The sequence below is a fragment of the Remersonia thermophila genome, chromosome 5 (genome assembly GCF_042764415.1).
Source record: "Remersonia thermophila strain ATCC 22073 chromosome 5, whole genome shotgun sequence".
Classification (NCBI taxonomy): domain Eukaryota; kingdom Fungi; phylum Ascomycota; class Sordariomycetes; order Sordariales; family Chaetomiaceae; genus Remersonia; species Remersonia thermophila.
In genome coordinates this window covers 231,611-245,504 of record NC_092221.1, presented here as the reverse complement: position 1 = coordinate 245,504, position 13,894 = coordinate 231,611, and the positions used below count along the sequence as shown (strand labels likewise).

The 13,894-nt window shown below is 59.1% G+C and overlaps 6 protein-coding genes across 6 annotated transcripts; 4 read left to right on the top strand and 2 right to left on the bottom strand.

Moving 5' to 3' along the window:
- Window positions 1-444: 444 nt before the first annotated feature.
- On the top strand, window positions 445-1,216 carry VTJ83DRAFT_5300 (uncharacterized protein; the record flags this gene model as incomplete). Its single annotated transcript, XM_071011886.1, has 3 exons — window positions 445-493; window positions 554-830; window positions 898-1,216. The coding sequence occupies 3 exons, from the start codon at window positions 445-447 to the stop codon at window positions 1,214-1,216; spliced, it is 645 nt and encodes a 214-aa protein (XP_070864675.1).
- A 1,273-nt stretch (window positions 1,217-2,489) lies between these two features.
- On the top strand, window positions 2,490-4,600 carry VTJ83DRAFT_5299 (uncharacterized protein; the record flags this gene model as incomplete). The annotated part of the gene is made up of 7 exons (XM_071011883.1): window positions 2,490-2,572; window positions 2,714-3,037; window positions 3,179-3,262; window positions 3,337-3,462; window positions 3,576-4,005; window positions 4,100-4,237; window positions 4,307-4,600. 7 exons carry the CDS (start codon window positions 2,490-2,492, stop codon window positions 4,598-4,600), a joined length of 1,479 nt encoding a protein of 492 aa, XP_070864674.1.
- A 336-nt stretch (window positions 4,601-4,936) lies between these two features.
- VTJ83DRAFT_5298 (uncharacterized protein) lies at window positions 4,937-6,622 on the bottom strand (the record flags this gene model as incomplete). The annotated part of the gene is made up of 2 exons (XM_071011882.1): window positions 4,937-4,966; window positions 5,036-6,622. 2 exons carry the CDS (start codon window positions 6,620-6,622, stop codon window positions 4,937-4,939), a joined length of 1,617 nt encoding a protein of 538 aa, XP_070864673.1.
- A 1,454-nt stretch (window positions 6,623-8,076) lies between these two features.
- Window positions 8,077-8,424, bottom strand: VTJ83DRAFT_5297 (40S ribosomal protein eS28; the record flags this gene model as incomplete). Its single annotated transcript, XM_071011881.1, has 3 exons — window positions 8,077-8,138; window positions 8,202-8,285; window positions 8,364-8,424. The coding sequence occupies 3 exons, from the start codon at window positions 8,422-8,424 to the stop codon at window positions 8,077-8,079; spliced, it is 207 nt and encodes a 68-aa protein (XP_070864672.1).
- An 845-nt stretch (window positions 8,425-9,269) lies between these two features.
- On the top strand, window positions 9,270-10,875 carry VTJ83DRAFT_5296 (uncharacterized protein; the record flags this gene model as incomplete). Its single annotated transcript, XM_071011880.1, has 7 exons — window positions 9,270-9,487; window positions 9,549-9,787; window positions 9,841-9,963; window positions 10,025-10,132; window positions 10,191-10,420; window positions 10,507-10,755; window positions 10,837-10,875. 7 exons carry the CDS (start codon window positions 9,270-9,272, stop codon window positions 10,873-10,875), a joined length of 1,206 nt encoding a protein of 401 aa, XP_070864671.1.
- A 568-nt stretch (window positions 10,876-11,443) lies between these two features.
- Window positions 11,444-13,681, top strand: VTJ83DRAFT_5295 (uncharacterized protein; the record flags this gene model as incomplete). Its single annotated transcript, XM_071011879.1, has 3 exons — window positions 11,444-12,034; window positions 12,101-13,570; window positions 13,637-13,681. 3 exons carry the CDS (start codon window positions 11,444-11,446, stop codon window positions 13,679-13,681), a joined length of 2,106 nt encoding a protein of 701 aa, XP_070864670.1.
- Window positions 13,682-13,894: the final 213 nt, after the last annotated feature.

Sequence of the window (13,894 nt, the reverse complement as noted above, 5' to 3'; positions counted from 1 at the left end):
GATGACCGCCAGCGGCTTCCCTCGTGATCATGGTAGCAGACATGTCCCTGACGTACGAAGGCTTGGACGTGAGCCGGACTTGAACGCGACGCTGGCTTGTGAATGCATGCATGTAGCAACACACCCTGGGACCCCGTACACGCCGTCGCCATGGCCTGACGTGCTAGGCGGTTGGGCAGCCCTGTTGCCTGGCCGGGCTTTCTTCCTGGAACCTGGTCCGTATTGGAACTGTTCCATCCGTCTCCTCGGGGTAATGAGCCAACGAACGAGACCCCCCGAGATGCCGATCCGCAAACCCCGGAAGAGGGCGACCGTCCCTCGTTCCGGGAGACCGCCATATAAAAACGCCCGGTGGCTCCGTGCCTCACCCGCGAGGCCCAACTCTCCCTCGCTCCCTCTCCGGCCCCATTCCCTTCGCGTCTCTCCCACCTCATCTCAGAAACGATGGTGCTCCTTGAAAAGCTCGCGCGGGTAGCCGCCTTCCTGGGTCTTGGTAAGTTGGCCTGCCGCCGCAACGTTACCGCAGCAAGCCCTAACGAAACGCTTTCGCCAGCCAAGCGGCAGTTCGAGCCCGACTCGAGCGTCTATGAGGACCCGGAGACCGGCCTGACCTTTGCGTCCTGCACCACCAACCGCGACGTTACCGTCCGCATCGCCATCCCGGACCAGATCCCCGCCGACAAGATCTACGACACGGTCATTCAGGTCGCCGCGCCCAACGACATCGGCTGGTTCGGCTGGGCCTGGGGCGGCCACATGACGTACAACCCCCTCGCCATCCTCTGGGCGAACGGGACCAACAACGTCGTGTTGTCGCCGCGGATTGCTTAGTACGTCTTTCTTTCTTGCTTGCTTGCTTGCTTTGGCTTGCCTGGGAATGCTGACGCCGCAAACCAGCGGCTACTTCTCCCCTCCGGAGCACCCCGACTCGAGCTACACCATCCTCAGCACCGGCACCCACATCAACGAGACGCACTGGCAGGTCACGGCCAAGTGCTCGGGCTGCTCGCGCTGGGGCGACGAGTGGATCGGCTACACCGAGCTCGATCCCGACCGCCAGACCATCATGGCGTATGCCTGGTCCAACTACCCTGTCGACGCCCCCGAGGATGCTTCGTCGACCTTTGCCATTCACCAGAGCCTGGGCCATCCCATTTACGACTTGACGGTGGCCAAGAACGCGGATTTCGAGGCCAAGATCCAGGCGCTGCTTTGATCAGGTCAGGACGGGTTGTCTAGGGTTCTAGGATGGGGGGACGCCGTTTCATGGTAGAGGCAGTCCGTGGGAAGAGGAGGACAAGGAAAATAGATAGAAAAGGCTGTTTCCGCATGACCGTGAAACTCTCTGTTTTTTTCCATGCTTCCAGAAGCGGCGACGGTCGGGTTGGAGTGTAGATCTTTGACGTCGAACGGTTGTACGGGGTATGATTCAGGGAGGGTGGAGTGGCCGGCCTTTGTACGGCAATCCAACCTGTCCCACAGTTCTGGGGAAGTGGTACATCTTCCCTCAAGGCATCACTTCGTCTCTGGAGCTGAAGCTGTCTACTATAACTAGCTAACTAGTCCGAAAGCATCGGCAGCAGAGGAAGAACCGCTTCTTGGCGTGGGGGACGACATCACGTAATGCGCCTCTAGACTCGTGCTCCCAAACGAGTGGTTGGTTCTGCGATTGGTCTGGCCTTGATTCTGTGTCTCAGCCCACCTTGTTAAGGTCACGGTTCGGAGATAGAAGTAGGTTGCTGCTGGCTGTGAAGAAACTTGATGGCACGGTTCGATTTTCCTTTTCAACCCTGGGAGACCAGCTATTAGTATGCTCCAGCTTCTCATGACGTGCGAGCCTAATCCTTTGGTTGACCTCTGTTTCTGTTGGCGTGAGCATGACTTCCAAGTAACTATAGTAGTGCCCGGCAAGGAGGGCAGGCAATAATCAAGGTACCCAGGCACATGAGGCATGTCTTAGCCAAGCCAGCAAGTCCCATGGGAATCCCATCGGAGAAACCAAAAAGGCCCGGATCCCCCGGACATCGGCACTCCGGGTGCCGCCAACCCTGCAGACGGCAATGCAACCATCCACGCAGGCGCGCGCGGGGGGGGGGGGGGGGGGGGGGACAGCACGTTACACCCAGAATCTGGGGAATCAGCTCTCACAGCCGGGATGGTGAGAGGCTCCTTTTGACATGTTTCCGTGAGGGAAACGTCAGCCAAACCTCCAACAGTCAAGGTCTCTCTCATCAACCATCAAGTAAGTCAAGCCTTTCTGGTAGCACATATGAACAAGCTACCATCATACCTACATGACCTAGGTACCTTGGGTATTATTCAGAATGGTGGTGGTACAGGACCGAGGGATTGCTCGCTAATCAATGCATTCTACAGAAACAACTCCCATGAGCTGTAGAGGACGCCTGGGAAGCTAGACAGCCAACAAAGCTTGAGGAGCTTCATAGACGCTGCCATCCAGAGATTGCGATCCCGTCTCCACTTGCACGATGGTGCTCAAAGGCCTCACCAAGGCCTCCCAGCGCCTGCACTACTTCTGCCTCGTCCTAGCCCTGGGCTCATTTGTCTGGGGGTAAGGTCCCTCATTTCCATCACCATCCACCTCGGCCCACGATGACACCCCTGTGTGTCATCCCACGCCTCCCTGGGCGGCAGACATAATCATTCATCACCCAACCTCGACCCTGATTGCGCTGTTAACCCGCCCTCCCAGCTACAACATCGGCATCCTCGCCTCCGTCCTCGTCCACCCCGGCTTCAAAGCCACGCTCAACGAGCCCACCGCCCGCCGCAGCGGCCTCATCACCGCCATCTACTACCTCGGCGCCTGGGTCAGCTATGTCTTCGTGGCGCACCCGCTCGCCGACCGCCTCGGCCGCCGCAAGGCCGCCTTCGCAGGCATGTTGGTCATGTGCGCCGGGCAGGCGCTGCAGGCCGGCGCGTTTGGCGCGCACGCCCTCGCGATGGTGCTTGCGGGGAGGGTCGTGGCCGGCTTGGGAACCGCCGTGGTGTCGACGAGCGTGCCGCTGTACCAGAGGTGAGTTGGCCACATCGGACGCATGGGTGGGACGGTGGCTTCAGAGAGGCGGCGGCGCCCAGGGCGGGAGGAGCCTTGAGAGGAACTCTCTTGGGGATCAGATTGCTGATGCGTATATGAATGGACGATGGGCGATTGCAGCGAGGTGGCTCCGGCGCGGCAACGGGGAAGATACGTGGTGCTGAACCACGTCGGGTTCGTGGCCGGGCTGGCCTCGGGGTTCTGGTAAGCGACGCAAGCCACCGAGGTGGATGGGCGGGCGAGGGGCTTGGGAGGATGCCCTGCTGACCGACCGACAGGTTTGGCTACGCCATGACCTTCTGGGACGACGAACGAGGCCTTGCCATCGCATGGCGGTTCTCCCTCGGTGCTTCCTTCATCCCAGCCTTCCTCTTTCTCGCGGCCCTCCCCTTTATGCGCGAATCGTAAGCACCCGCCCCCCCCTAAATCCATCCACCCAAACAACCCTTCCCTTGGATCCTCGGGACCATGCGTGTCCCGCACACCACTAACCCCCTCCTCCTCCTCACCCCCTTAGGCCCCGCTGGCTGGTCGAACATGGCTATACCGACCTCGCCCTCTCAACCCTCCGGTTCTACCGCGAGGGCTACTGCACCCCGGACGAGATCGAGGCCGAGCTCTCCGACATGGAGCGCTCCGTCGCCGTCTTCCGCATCTCGGGCCTGACCTGGGTCTCGCTCTTCTCCGACCGCAGCCTCCGCGCCCGCATGTGGCGCGCCGCGCTGCTGCAGTTCATGGCCCACATGTGCGGCGCCACGGCCATGAAGTACTACCTGCCTGCGCTGTTCAGGGCGCTCGGCTTTAGCCATCGCGTGTCGCTTCTCGCGGGCGGCATTGAGAGCACGCTCAAGACGGGATGCTCGGTGGTTGAGATGCTGATCATCGACAAGGTCGGGAGGAGGGTTACGTTAATTGCCGGGGCGGTGATCATGGCTTTTGCGCTGATGGTAGGGACGCCCATGCCTCTCTCCCGTGTGCGTGGCAGAGACAAGGGCCGTATCGCTGACAGATCCGTTTTTTTTTTTTTTTCTTTTTGTGCAGGTCAATGGAGCGTTGCCTCTGGCGTATCCGGACAATGTCAACCGGGTCGCCGACTTTACCTGCGTTGTCTTCATTTTCGTTTACGCTCTGGGGTTCAGTCTGGGCTTTGGGCCGTCCGCGTGGGTGTATGGTTCAGAGGTACGTGAAAAGGAGCAAGCAGGACACATGAAGAGGAATACCGTAACTCGCTGACCTCCCCTTCACTAGATCTTCCCCACGGCTGTTCGTGCTCGTGGCTTGAGCTTTGCGGCATCCTGCGGCGCCCTCGGTTCCGTCATCGTTGCCCAGGTATGGCCGGTGGGCATCCACAGTCTTGGATCCAAGATCTACTTCGTCTTTATGGTCATCAACCTGGTTGCCGTGCCCGTCATATACCTTTTCTACCCCGAGACCAAGGGGAGACCGCTCGAGGATATGGATAAGCTGTTTAGCGGGTCTCCGGGGAGTTCTTCTGACAATTTGCTCGCTGATCGCGAAGAACTTGATCAACTGTTGGGGTAGGGAGGGGTGCATTGTGTAATAGTCAGGGTTGAAGCTCCATGATTGAAGCATGTGCACATCCGTGACAGCTGAGAGGCCAACCCAACTCGCGACAATGTCGCGCTGTATCTGACAATCATGGACCTGGTGCACACACGCCTTGCGGGGTTCATGTTCATGCAAAAGCCAGTCTGTTTTGACGCGGATCACGATGAATTGGCAGGCCAAAGCTCTTTCTCAAGCTCGAGCGAGATATACACAGTAATTAATTATACACTGAAGGGAGGGAGAGGTTGGTCGAGCACGCGGTAGTCAGACACTGCAGGTCCGCTACCAAAGCCCATCCGCCAAGCTCGCTCATTGATAAAGCTCGACGGCGTCAAAGATCTGTCAAAACATATCTTGTCAGCCCTATCATTCACAGGCCGCCAGGAACGCTTCCAGGAACAAACTTACAAAGTTAGGACTCAAGAACGTCGCTCCGCTGCTGCCCGAGATGGAGCTGATGGTGATGGTGTTCATGCCCGCAACGAGCACGCCTGCGGGGATGTTGACGGTATAGATCTCGCCGTGCCCACGATACGCACCCCTGGTAACACCCCGGCTATCGATTTTTGCCGGCGCCGGCGGCGCCGGGCCCGTCCAGTTGTTGACAGTAGCGCGAGGGCGGCTGCCCGCAAAGCTCAGCGTCGTGGCGATGCGCAGGGTGGCGGCTCCGGGGGCGCTGGGAAGGTTGAAGCGGATGGTGACGGGGTTGTTAACGGCCTGGAACAGAGCCATGGGGAAGTCGGACAGCGGCGAGCTTCCCACCGTATACGTCAAGGGGCCCCACGGCGCCATGCGGCTGTCGGACGGGTGCATGCGCAGGAACTTGTCGGCGTTGCGGAACCCCGTCGGCTGGCCGTCGTACTGGCCGATCTGCCAGAGGGTCCTGCGGGTGGTGTTGAAGGTGCCGGCGATATCTCTGGTCACGGTTTGCCCGGCCGAGACGGTGACGGTGCTGGTGGCGATCTTGAACTCGGTCTGGTACAGGACCATGGAGTAGGTACCCGGCTTCATCAGGGGGGAGGTGAATGCGCCGTTGGAGGCCGTCCTGACCCAGTACTGGGCATTGTTGTTGTACCAGTGCACGACGCCTTCCAAACCGCTCTGCACTCCGCTGGCCCTCCCCGTCACCCTGCCGCGGCCGGAGGCCGGCACGTAGCCGGCGATGCCGAGCTCCCCAAACCACGACACATCCACATTCTTCACCCTCGGGATCCCAGAGCGCGAGAACTGCATGAGATAAGGCCCGTGGAGGCCCATGCGGAACGGCTCGGTCTGCACATGGCCGCTGTTCATGTAATTGTACAGGTTGGTCGACGCGCCGGCATTGTTGGAGTTGATGTCGCGGAAGAAGGGACCTCCCGAGGACGACTCCTGCTGGGGGGTCATGATGCACACGTGCATCAGATCGCTGCCGCCGTAGACGCAGTGCGAGTCCTCGTCGATGAAGCGGGTGGACGAGTAGAACTTGGACCGGGTCTGGCCGTTGACGATAAAGACGTCGGAGCCCTCGACGGTCGCGGAGGAGCGGGCCGTGTTCGAAACCTCGCCGTACGGATACTCGCCGGGCAGCTTGTCCGGGAGCAGGCGGGCGATGAAGCGCAGCTCGCCGATGGAGGGCTCGGCCGTGATGTAGGTCGCCATGAAGATGGTGCTATCGCCCTGCCGAACCACCATGTAATGGGTCAGAGTCGACGTCACGCATGTGACCTTGATGTACCTGGACGAGCCGTTGATCTGGCTGACCGAGACCGTCGCCGAGCCAAGTCCGGAGCCGATGTGAGTGCCCTGGGGGCGATACTGGAGCTCGGTGCCCCGGTACCTGATCGAGTTGATGTCGCAGTTCGACTTGCTCACGGAGAAGATCAAAGGATTCGCGGAGCCCGCGTCAATGATGAAGTTGTTGCCCGATGAGGTGTAGCCGAATGCGCCGAGCACCCCCGGCGCGAAGGCCGACACGGCGAAGCCGAGGAAACGAATGGCGGCCCGGAGCTCCATGGCTGGAGAGTGGTGAGTCGAACCCCGAACTGGCTGACCGTGTCACGGGCCCTTGGAGGACGTGCGATGCTGCTCTCCACGAAGGCAGTGGTCCAGAGGGAACTCTCAAGGACAATGGCATCGCAATGCAGACGGCACAAGACATATAGTAAATAATACCGTGTATCACAAGCTAGGGGTTGCACTCGCCCGCCCGGTTCCCCTGAGTCTGTCTCTGCCGAGGACAGATACCCGATGCCGGATCACCATCATGAAGGCTGTGCCATTGGCGGAATCAGACCCGACACCCGGGATCTCAGGTCGCGGAGGTGGCAGACCCCTAGGTGAGGTGACATCCGGTAGTGGGGTGCGTGTATTGCCAGGACCATGCTCGGGCGTTTTAGATCCTGCCAAGACGGGGGATGTGCCACCGCCGGGGCCAACGCCGTGCCCAGAAGAAGGAGCTCGGTCGTTGTCGATCGGAGCTTTGTCAAAGAGAGGCTTGTCCCTGGTCATGCATGACCGAGCACCCCGCGAAAGGTATTAGTCGCGAAAGCAAACACGAACTGCTATGCTGGGGAGGATGCGTGATCGTCTCCGGCTTCCCCCCCCCCCCCCCCTTTTTTTTTTCTTTTTTCAGCGACCAGATCCGGCAACCACTTCAGGTTATTGTCCTCCCGGACGGACGAGTCCAAGGCCGGGACCGTGACGCATATCTGTATGCGCCCCAATCATGAACATCGGCACGTCATCAAACAAGAGGCAAGCCAGGGGGAGAAAGCTGGGTGCGAGCCTGAACAACGAAACACAGCCAGCCCGTCACTTGGGAAACCAGGACCCGTTTCACAACACCAAGCATCCCGAAAGCAAAAGGTCATGTCGATACCTTCGCCCATCGGCGGCTCAATACTCGGCGGGCTGAAGGGGCGGAAAAGGCTGGACGTCAAGGCAGTTCGGATTTTCCCTGCGCGTAATGGGCAACGCCATAGTCTGGTCTCAAGCCGAGGATTCGCAACTCACGCAATCGACACGCCGGTCAGGTCGGCTGGCCGAGAAGCCATGCGGAGCCGGTCGGGTGTCGAACGTATCTTCCCGGGTGCCGGCGCTGAACGGGTGTCACCGAAATCACCACAACGTCACCAAGAAGCCCAAGTCCCTCAGGCAAAGCGCCCAAAACCTCGTTGGATTTTTTGCCTTCAACGCCCATGAATCACCCCATATGCCCCGGCCGTAGAACCTTTGGTATCCGCAGAACGTGGCGCAGCCTCAGCGCCCTGTAGAATTTCTGGAGAGGCAATAGTAATCGTGACACCGTTCTACCGAACGCCCATCCTTGATGATTCCACCCATCCCTCCTCGCCGCAGCAATAAGGCGACAGCGGTTCGGCCCTCCTAAGCGGCGGCTGACATGGCAGCTGAATGCTGATTCCACTCTCGTATCTTCGTCGTTCGATCCCCGAAGAGGTGCGTGGGCTTTAACGGAGGCGGCGGGCTTCACGCTCGGACTCGAGAAGAACCAGGATGTCGTCGACGCGAACTGTGAACGGCGTGAGATTAGTCGCTGGGTGGGATTTGGGTAGAGATCGCTCCGGCGGCATACCTGGGCCCTTGACGTTGCGAATGATAGAACGAGTCTGGTCGTCCATGAACTCGACGCGCACCTGGGTGACACCACCACGAGAACCTGCGGTCGTCGAGCGTCAGCAACCTTGCTATACTCTACGAGGGGCCGAGTCGAAAGAAATGCTGGATATGTCCGTACCGGTGCGGCCGAGGACTCGGGTAACCTTGACGAGCTTGACGGGAGCCTTCGCGGAATCCATTTTGGCGACTGATTGACTGCTGAGTCTGCTAGATGAATCGGTCGCGGCGGGCTGATGCGGGTGGTTGCGCTGGTGCGAAATTTCGTAGAGATTCAATTGTGCGGAGCCAAAATCGGCAGGGCTCCGGGGCTTTGAAATTTTCCGTTCCGTCTCGCGTTGGCGGGCCTGATCGCCCGCTCAAACCCTAACCCTCACAGCCAAGCTCCGTGCAGCTCCGCATCCGACTCCCGGTCTAGTGGACTGAAGGATCCAATGTATCCCGACTGATAGTTAACGTGGTCTTGGCTCCCTGCTTCCAGTCCCAGCCATTCACAGCCAGATGCCATGTGCTCACGATAGAAAGCATTGGAGGTACAAAGGAACTTGAAACCAAAGATTCGGTCCAGCTCAGGAGCCCGGACGGGAAATTGAAGTACTTGGTCCATGCTTGGGCAAGATCATCGTCACTTTTGTCTCCAACCGCAGCAGCATCCCATCTGGCTCACAGTCCTCTGTAGTCAGCTCTGGCCCCAGCGCTGCCATCCACTTTCTCGTGCCCGTGTCGTCATCAGATGAACAGCAGGGGTGTCTCTGATGGCCACCGCCGGCGAGGGCGCTTCCCTGTGGTGCTGCTCTTCCCTGTTGCAAGACGAGTTGCATCCGAAAGGCTGGACCGCGTCTTCCACGTTCGAGACCGTCCATTGGTCCGCTGGGATGTGCCTGTTGGCATCTCTCATGTGCTTTGGGCAACAATTGAAGTCCCATGACTTAAAACTCCCGGGCTCTCTCTGTATGCTGCGAGAAACATAGTCGCCGCATTGATCACCTCAGTTTTGCATGTTAGAGAGAACTGGATCAAGCGCACGATGGATCGCCGCAAGGTGTTCGCACATTATATGGTTGGCTTGACCAACGGCCAGACATCAGATATCTGGATCCGCGAGATCAACACCGCCAAACTTGCCGGCATTGACGGGTTTGCTCTCAATATTGGACCCAATGACCCATGGACCAAGGAACAACTCACCAAGGCCTACAAGGCAGCAGAGCAGGCAACTAGATTCTCTCTCTTCCTTTCATTCGAGTGAGTGTTTTCGTTCACCACGACAAACGGTTCATCGGCGAGCTGATGCTTGACTCGCTAGCATGGCAGCAGGATCTTGGTCTGTCCCTCAGGTAGTTGATCTGATCCGCACATACAGCGGATCACCAGCACAGACAAGAGTCGATGGCCTGCCTCTTGTCTCGACATTCGAAGGCCCTGGCTGGGCTGGCAACTGGGCCGCTGTTCGACGGGAGACAGGCGGGATATGCTTGATTCCCAGCTGGTCCAGTCTCGGCCCGTACGGCGTTGGTCAGAAGCTGGATTTGATCGACGGAGCCTGTGAGTCACCTGCCGTGATTGCTTCCAGCAAGGCGATTGACAAGCGGGCAAAGTCTCCTGGGATGCCTGGCCCAAAGCCGAGCAACACAGAATGACGACCGTCGAGGACCATCTGTACAAGGAGAACCTCCGGGGAAAGAAGTACATGATGGGTGTAAGTCCGTGGTTCTATACCGGTAAGAATGGCTCCCAGGCACACCTCGAATGTCGCCGTTGAGATCCCTGATGATGTCCTAGATCTGCATCAGTGGAACAAGCACTGGTATTCCTCCAGCGAATCCCTCTGGTTTGACCGTTGGCAGCAAGTGCTGGAGATTCGGCCAGACTTTGTCCAAATCATTACATGTACGTCCTACCCACCATCTCCCCGGCTGCTAGAAACCACGCCGCTCATGTCTAGAAGGGAACGATTTCGGGGAATCGAGCTATATCAGCGACATTATGCCATCTCAGGTGGTCAGCGGCGCGCATGGTTATATCTCCGATCATTCGCACGCCGGTTTCCGCGCAGTTCTGCCATACCTGATTGCCGCATACAAGGCCGGCACGGGCGAGTCCTCCTGGACGGGGCCGGACACAGTTTGCGCCTGGTACCGCACCATGCCAGTCCGGGGCCGTGGTGTTGATCGTAGGGTCCCTAGAGCCCAAATCTCCTCGAGAGCACCTTTGCAAACAAAGTGCAGGGAACTAACGTGGCACCAGGCGTTGTATGGGGACAGTCCGGGAGGGTCTCGGCGGTCCACGGAGCGCGAGACGTGATCTCTGTCATGGCGGTGACCAAGGGACCGGCGTCCATCGAGGTCTCCATCGGAGATTCTCGCCGGATGACGCTGAAAACCACCGGCACGAGCCCCCTCTCGTACTTTGAGCTGCCCTTCAGCCGATCCACGACCGGCCCCGTGGGGTTGGCCCTGAATGGGAAGCGCGTGGTAGGGCCTGAGATCACCAACGGGCCTGCGAATGGAAAGGTACACATCAAGGCCCACTTCACGTATACATACACCCTGGGAAGTGGTTTTCTTACTTTGCTGACCTTTCCTCTTTGCCAGGTGTCTCTCAACGCTGTGTCAATCCATGTTCAAGCTTAACCGGTTGGTGTTCCTTGGATCGGGCCACCTCGGGCTGGGTTCGTGAGAAGCATCGCTCCTGATCCAAAAGTACAAGATTGAATCAAGCACTTCCGGAGACCCGACAGTTCCCGGTCAGTGATGAGAAAGCTCACCCATGTATCAACAACAAAAGCTGTACTTGCTGCGAACGAAGTGGATGTAGACGAGTTCATGCTGGCGTTTGCGAAGCCAGGCTCTCCTTGTATCGTAATGCGAATGACATGTGGTAACTAACGTTACCATTCATACCGGTGGGTCTCGGCGGCCCCGGCCCGCGCTGCATTCCAAGCTCGGGTTCCCTGCTGGCCCGCTTCTTCCCGAAACTGCCAACACGGACGACGTCACCCAACATCCAAGCCGAAGGGCGCCTCAACGACACGGGCGCAACCTTCATGATGCCGCGCTAGAGACCCGTCATGTCCCTCGAGGCTCACCGGCCACTACCCGAAACACCAGCACCTGGCTGCAAGGACAACGAGGATGTCCTCGTCAACTGGCATTTCACCACCCACCCCATAAAACCCAATCCGACAATCGCGGCGGCGACATGAGGTTGGCTCCTAACCTGGGCCGACTCTTCTCCTGTGCGAGAGCGTCGCCCGGGCTCGGACCATGTCCGAGAACTATCGTTCTCAGGAATGCTCTTCGACCAGCACGGCCGTGCCCGCGCGCTTTCTCGACCCATGCGCGTCCACGATTCGGCCCACAACAACCATGGAAGACTCGTGGGGGCGCGCCGCGAACCCTCCTGGCCGCTGCCGGCACCGGGCTCACCGCAGCCGCCTTTTTCGAACTCTCCAACAAGGGCGCCACGTCCCCTACAGATACGGGAGAGAAGCGCATGCTTGAGGCCTCGAGGGCCGAGATCCAAAAGACGCCGGGGCGCAAGCCGGATGGGACCGTGGCCTCGCTGCCGCGCCGGATCTTGGTCATCTTGGATCTCTACGTCTGGGAGCCGCTATGCACCGGGCTTCGCTTTTTGCAGCTCGTCACCATTTTTGTGCCCGTCATCTTGACGGTACCCGCCCTCTGGATGGGGCGGCGCATCCCCGAGCGCGACAATGAGCGCACAGGGTCGTTGTGGTGGTACGGCTTCTTGGTCCAGGCTATGGAGTGGGCCGGACCGGCGTTCATCAAGGTACTCGTGCATCGCAGCCCCTGAAACACGTTTGCCGATTTGCAAGCTAACTTGAACGACCCGCAGCTTGGACAATGGGCAGCCTCGAGAACCGACATCTTCCCCAACGAGCTCTGCGACATCATGTCGAAGCTACACTCCAATGCCCCGGCACACTCTCTTCGCGCAACCAAGAAGATCATCCGGGAAGCCTTCAACGGCCGGGATTTCGACGACATCTTTGACGAGTTTGAAGAAACGCCCCTTGGGGTCGGTGCCATCGCCCAGGTGTACAAAGCCAAGCTCAAGCCCGACCTTGCCCGTCCAGGCGACGCCGATATCACCGAAGGCCCGGCCGACCTGCGACATGCGGTGAAGAAGAACGTCGGCACGGTGCTCAAGAGCACCCCAAGGCGCGTTCCGTCGTCATATGTCGCGGTCAAGGTGCAGCACCCCGGCATCGAGCGGACCGTACAGCGCGATCTCCGAATCATGCGCTTCTTCGCCTCCTTGATCAACGCGATACCAACGATGGAGTGGCTATCGCTTCCCGACGAGGTGGACCAGTTTGGACAGATGATGAGGCTTCAATTGGACATGCGCATTGAGGCGGCCAACCTGTCAAGGTTCCGCCAGAACTTCAAGGAGAGAACCACCGCCTGGTTCCCGTTCCCATACACCGACTTCTGCACGCGCTATGTCCTGATCGAGGAGTTTGCCCACGGCATTCCCCTGGCGGACTTTTTGGCCAACGGCGGAGGCGTGTTTCAGCACGACATTGCAACCGAAGGCCTTGATGCGTTCCTCCGCATGCTTCTCCTCGACAACTTTGTCCATGCCGACCTCCACCCGGGCAACATCATGGTTCGTTTCTACGAAGCCGAGCGCCCCAGCCTTCCGCTTCGACGCAGCACAGGCGAGAACCCTGACGTGAGGACCCCGACCGACGTCACGGAGAAGGTGCTGTCACGGCTCCGTCCCCACCGCCACCGCCGAGACCTATGGCTTGCCGAGCTGGAAAAGCTCGACCGCGAGGGCTTCCGGCCGCAGCTGATCTTTATCGACACGGGCCTGGTGACGGAGCTCAACGAGACCAACCGGCGCAACTTCCTCGACCTCTTCCGCGCCGTGGCCGAATTCGACGGCTACAGGGCGGGCCACCTGATGTGCGAGCGGTGCCGCCAGCCCGATGCGGTCCTGGACAAGGAGGTGTTTGCGCTCAAGATGCAGCACCTCGTGCTCGGCGTCAAGAGCAAGACGCTCGCCCTGGGCATCGTCAAGATCGGCGACATCCTGCAGCAGGTGCTCCAGATGGTGAGGCAGCATCACGTGCGGCTCGAGGGCGACTTTGTCAACGTCGTCATCAGCATCCTGCTGCTCGAGGGCATCGGGCGCAGCCTTGATCCGGACGTGGACCTCCTCAGCAGCTCGCTGCCGATCTTGAGGCAGCTCGGAACGCAGAGCGGGAGGGAGATGGTCAAGGAAGGCGATTTCGCCATGTTGAAGATTTGGGTGGGCCTCGAGACGAGGCGGTTCATGAAGGCGAGCGCAGAAGATGTAAGTCTCTTCGCCCATCCTCCTATTGCTTTCCCCCATGGATCCCTTGCTAATCCCGACGCACAGGTTGAGCGATGTGTTAAATACGATCTCCTCTCCCCTAATGTCTAAATCACACCGCAACACCTTGGTTACGTCGTTGGGACCACGGACTCCATAGACCATTTGGGTGCGAGCAAGGAACAGCGTGCATCGGCGCCATCGGGACCTTTTTTTTTTTATTTTTATTTTTTTTTTTCAAGGGAGATGAGGGGCCTACTCGCTTGCGGTAACGGGCTATGTACAATACAAACCGCCTTGTGTCAATATACCAGGGCCTGGCCA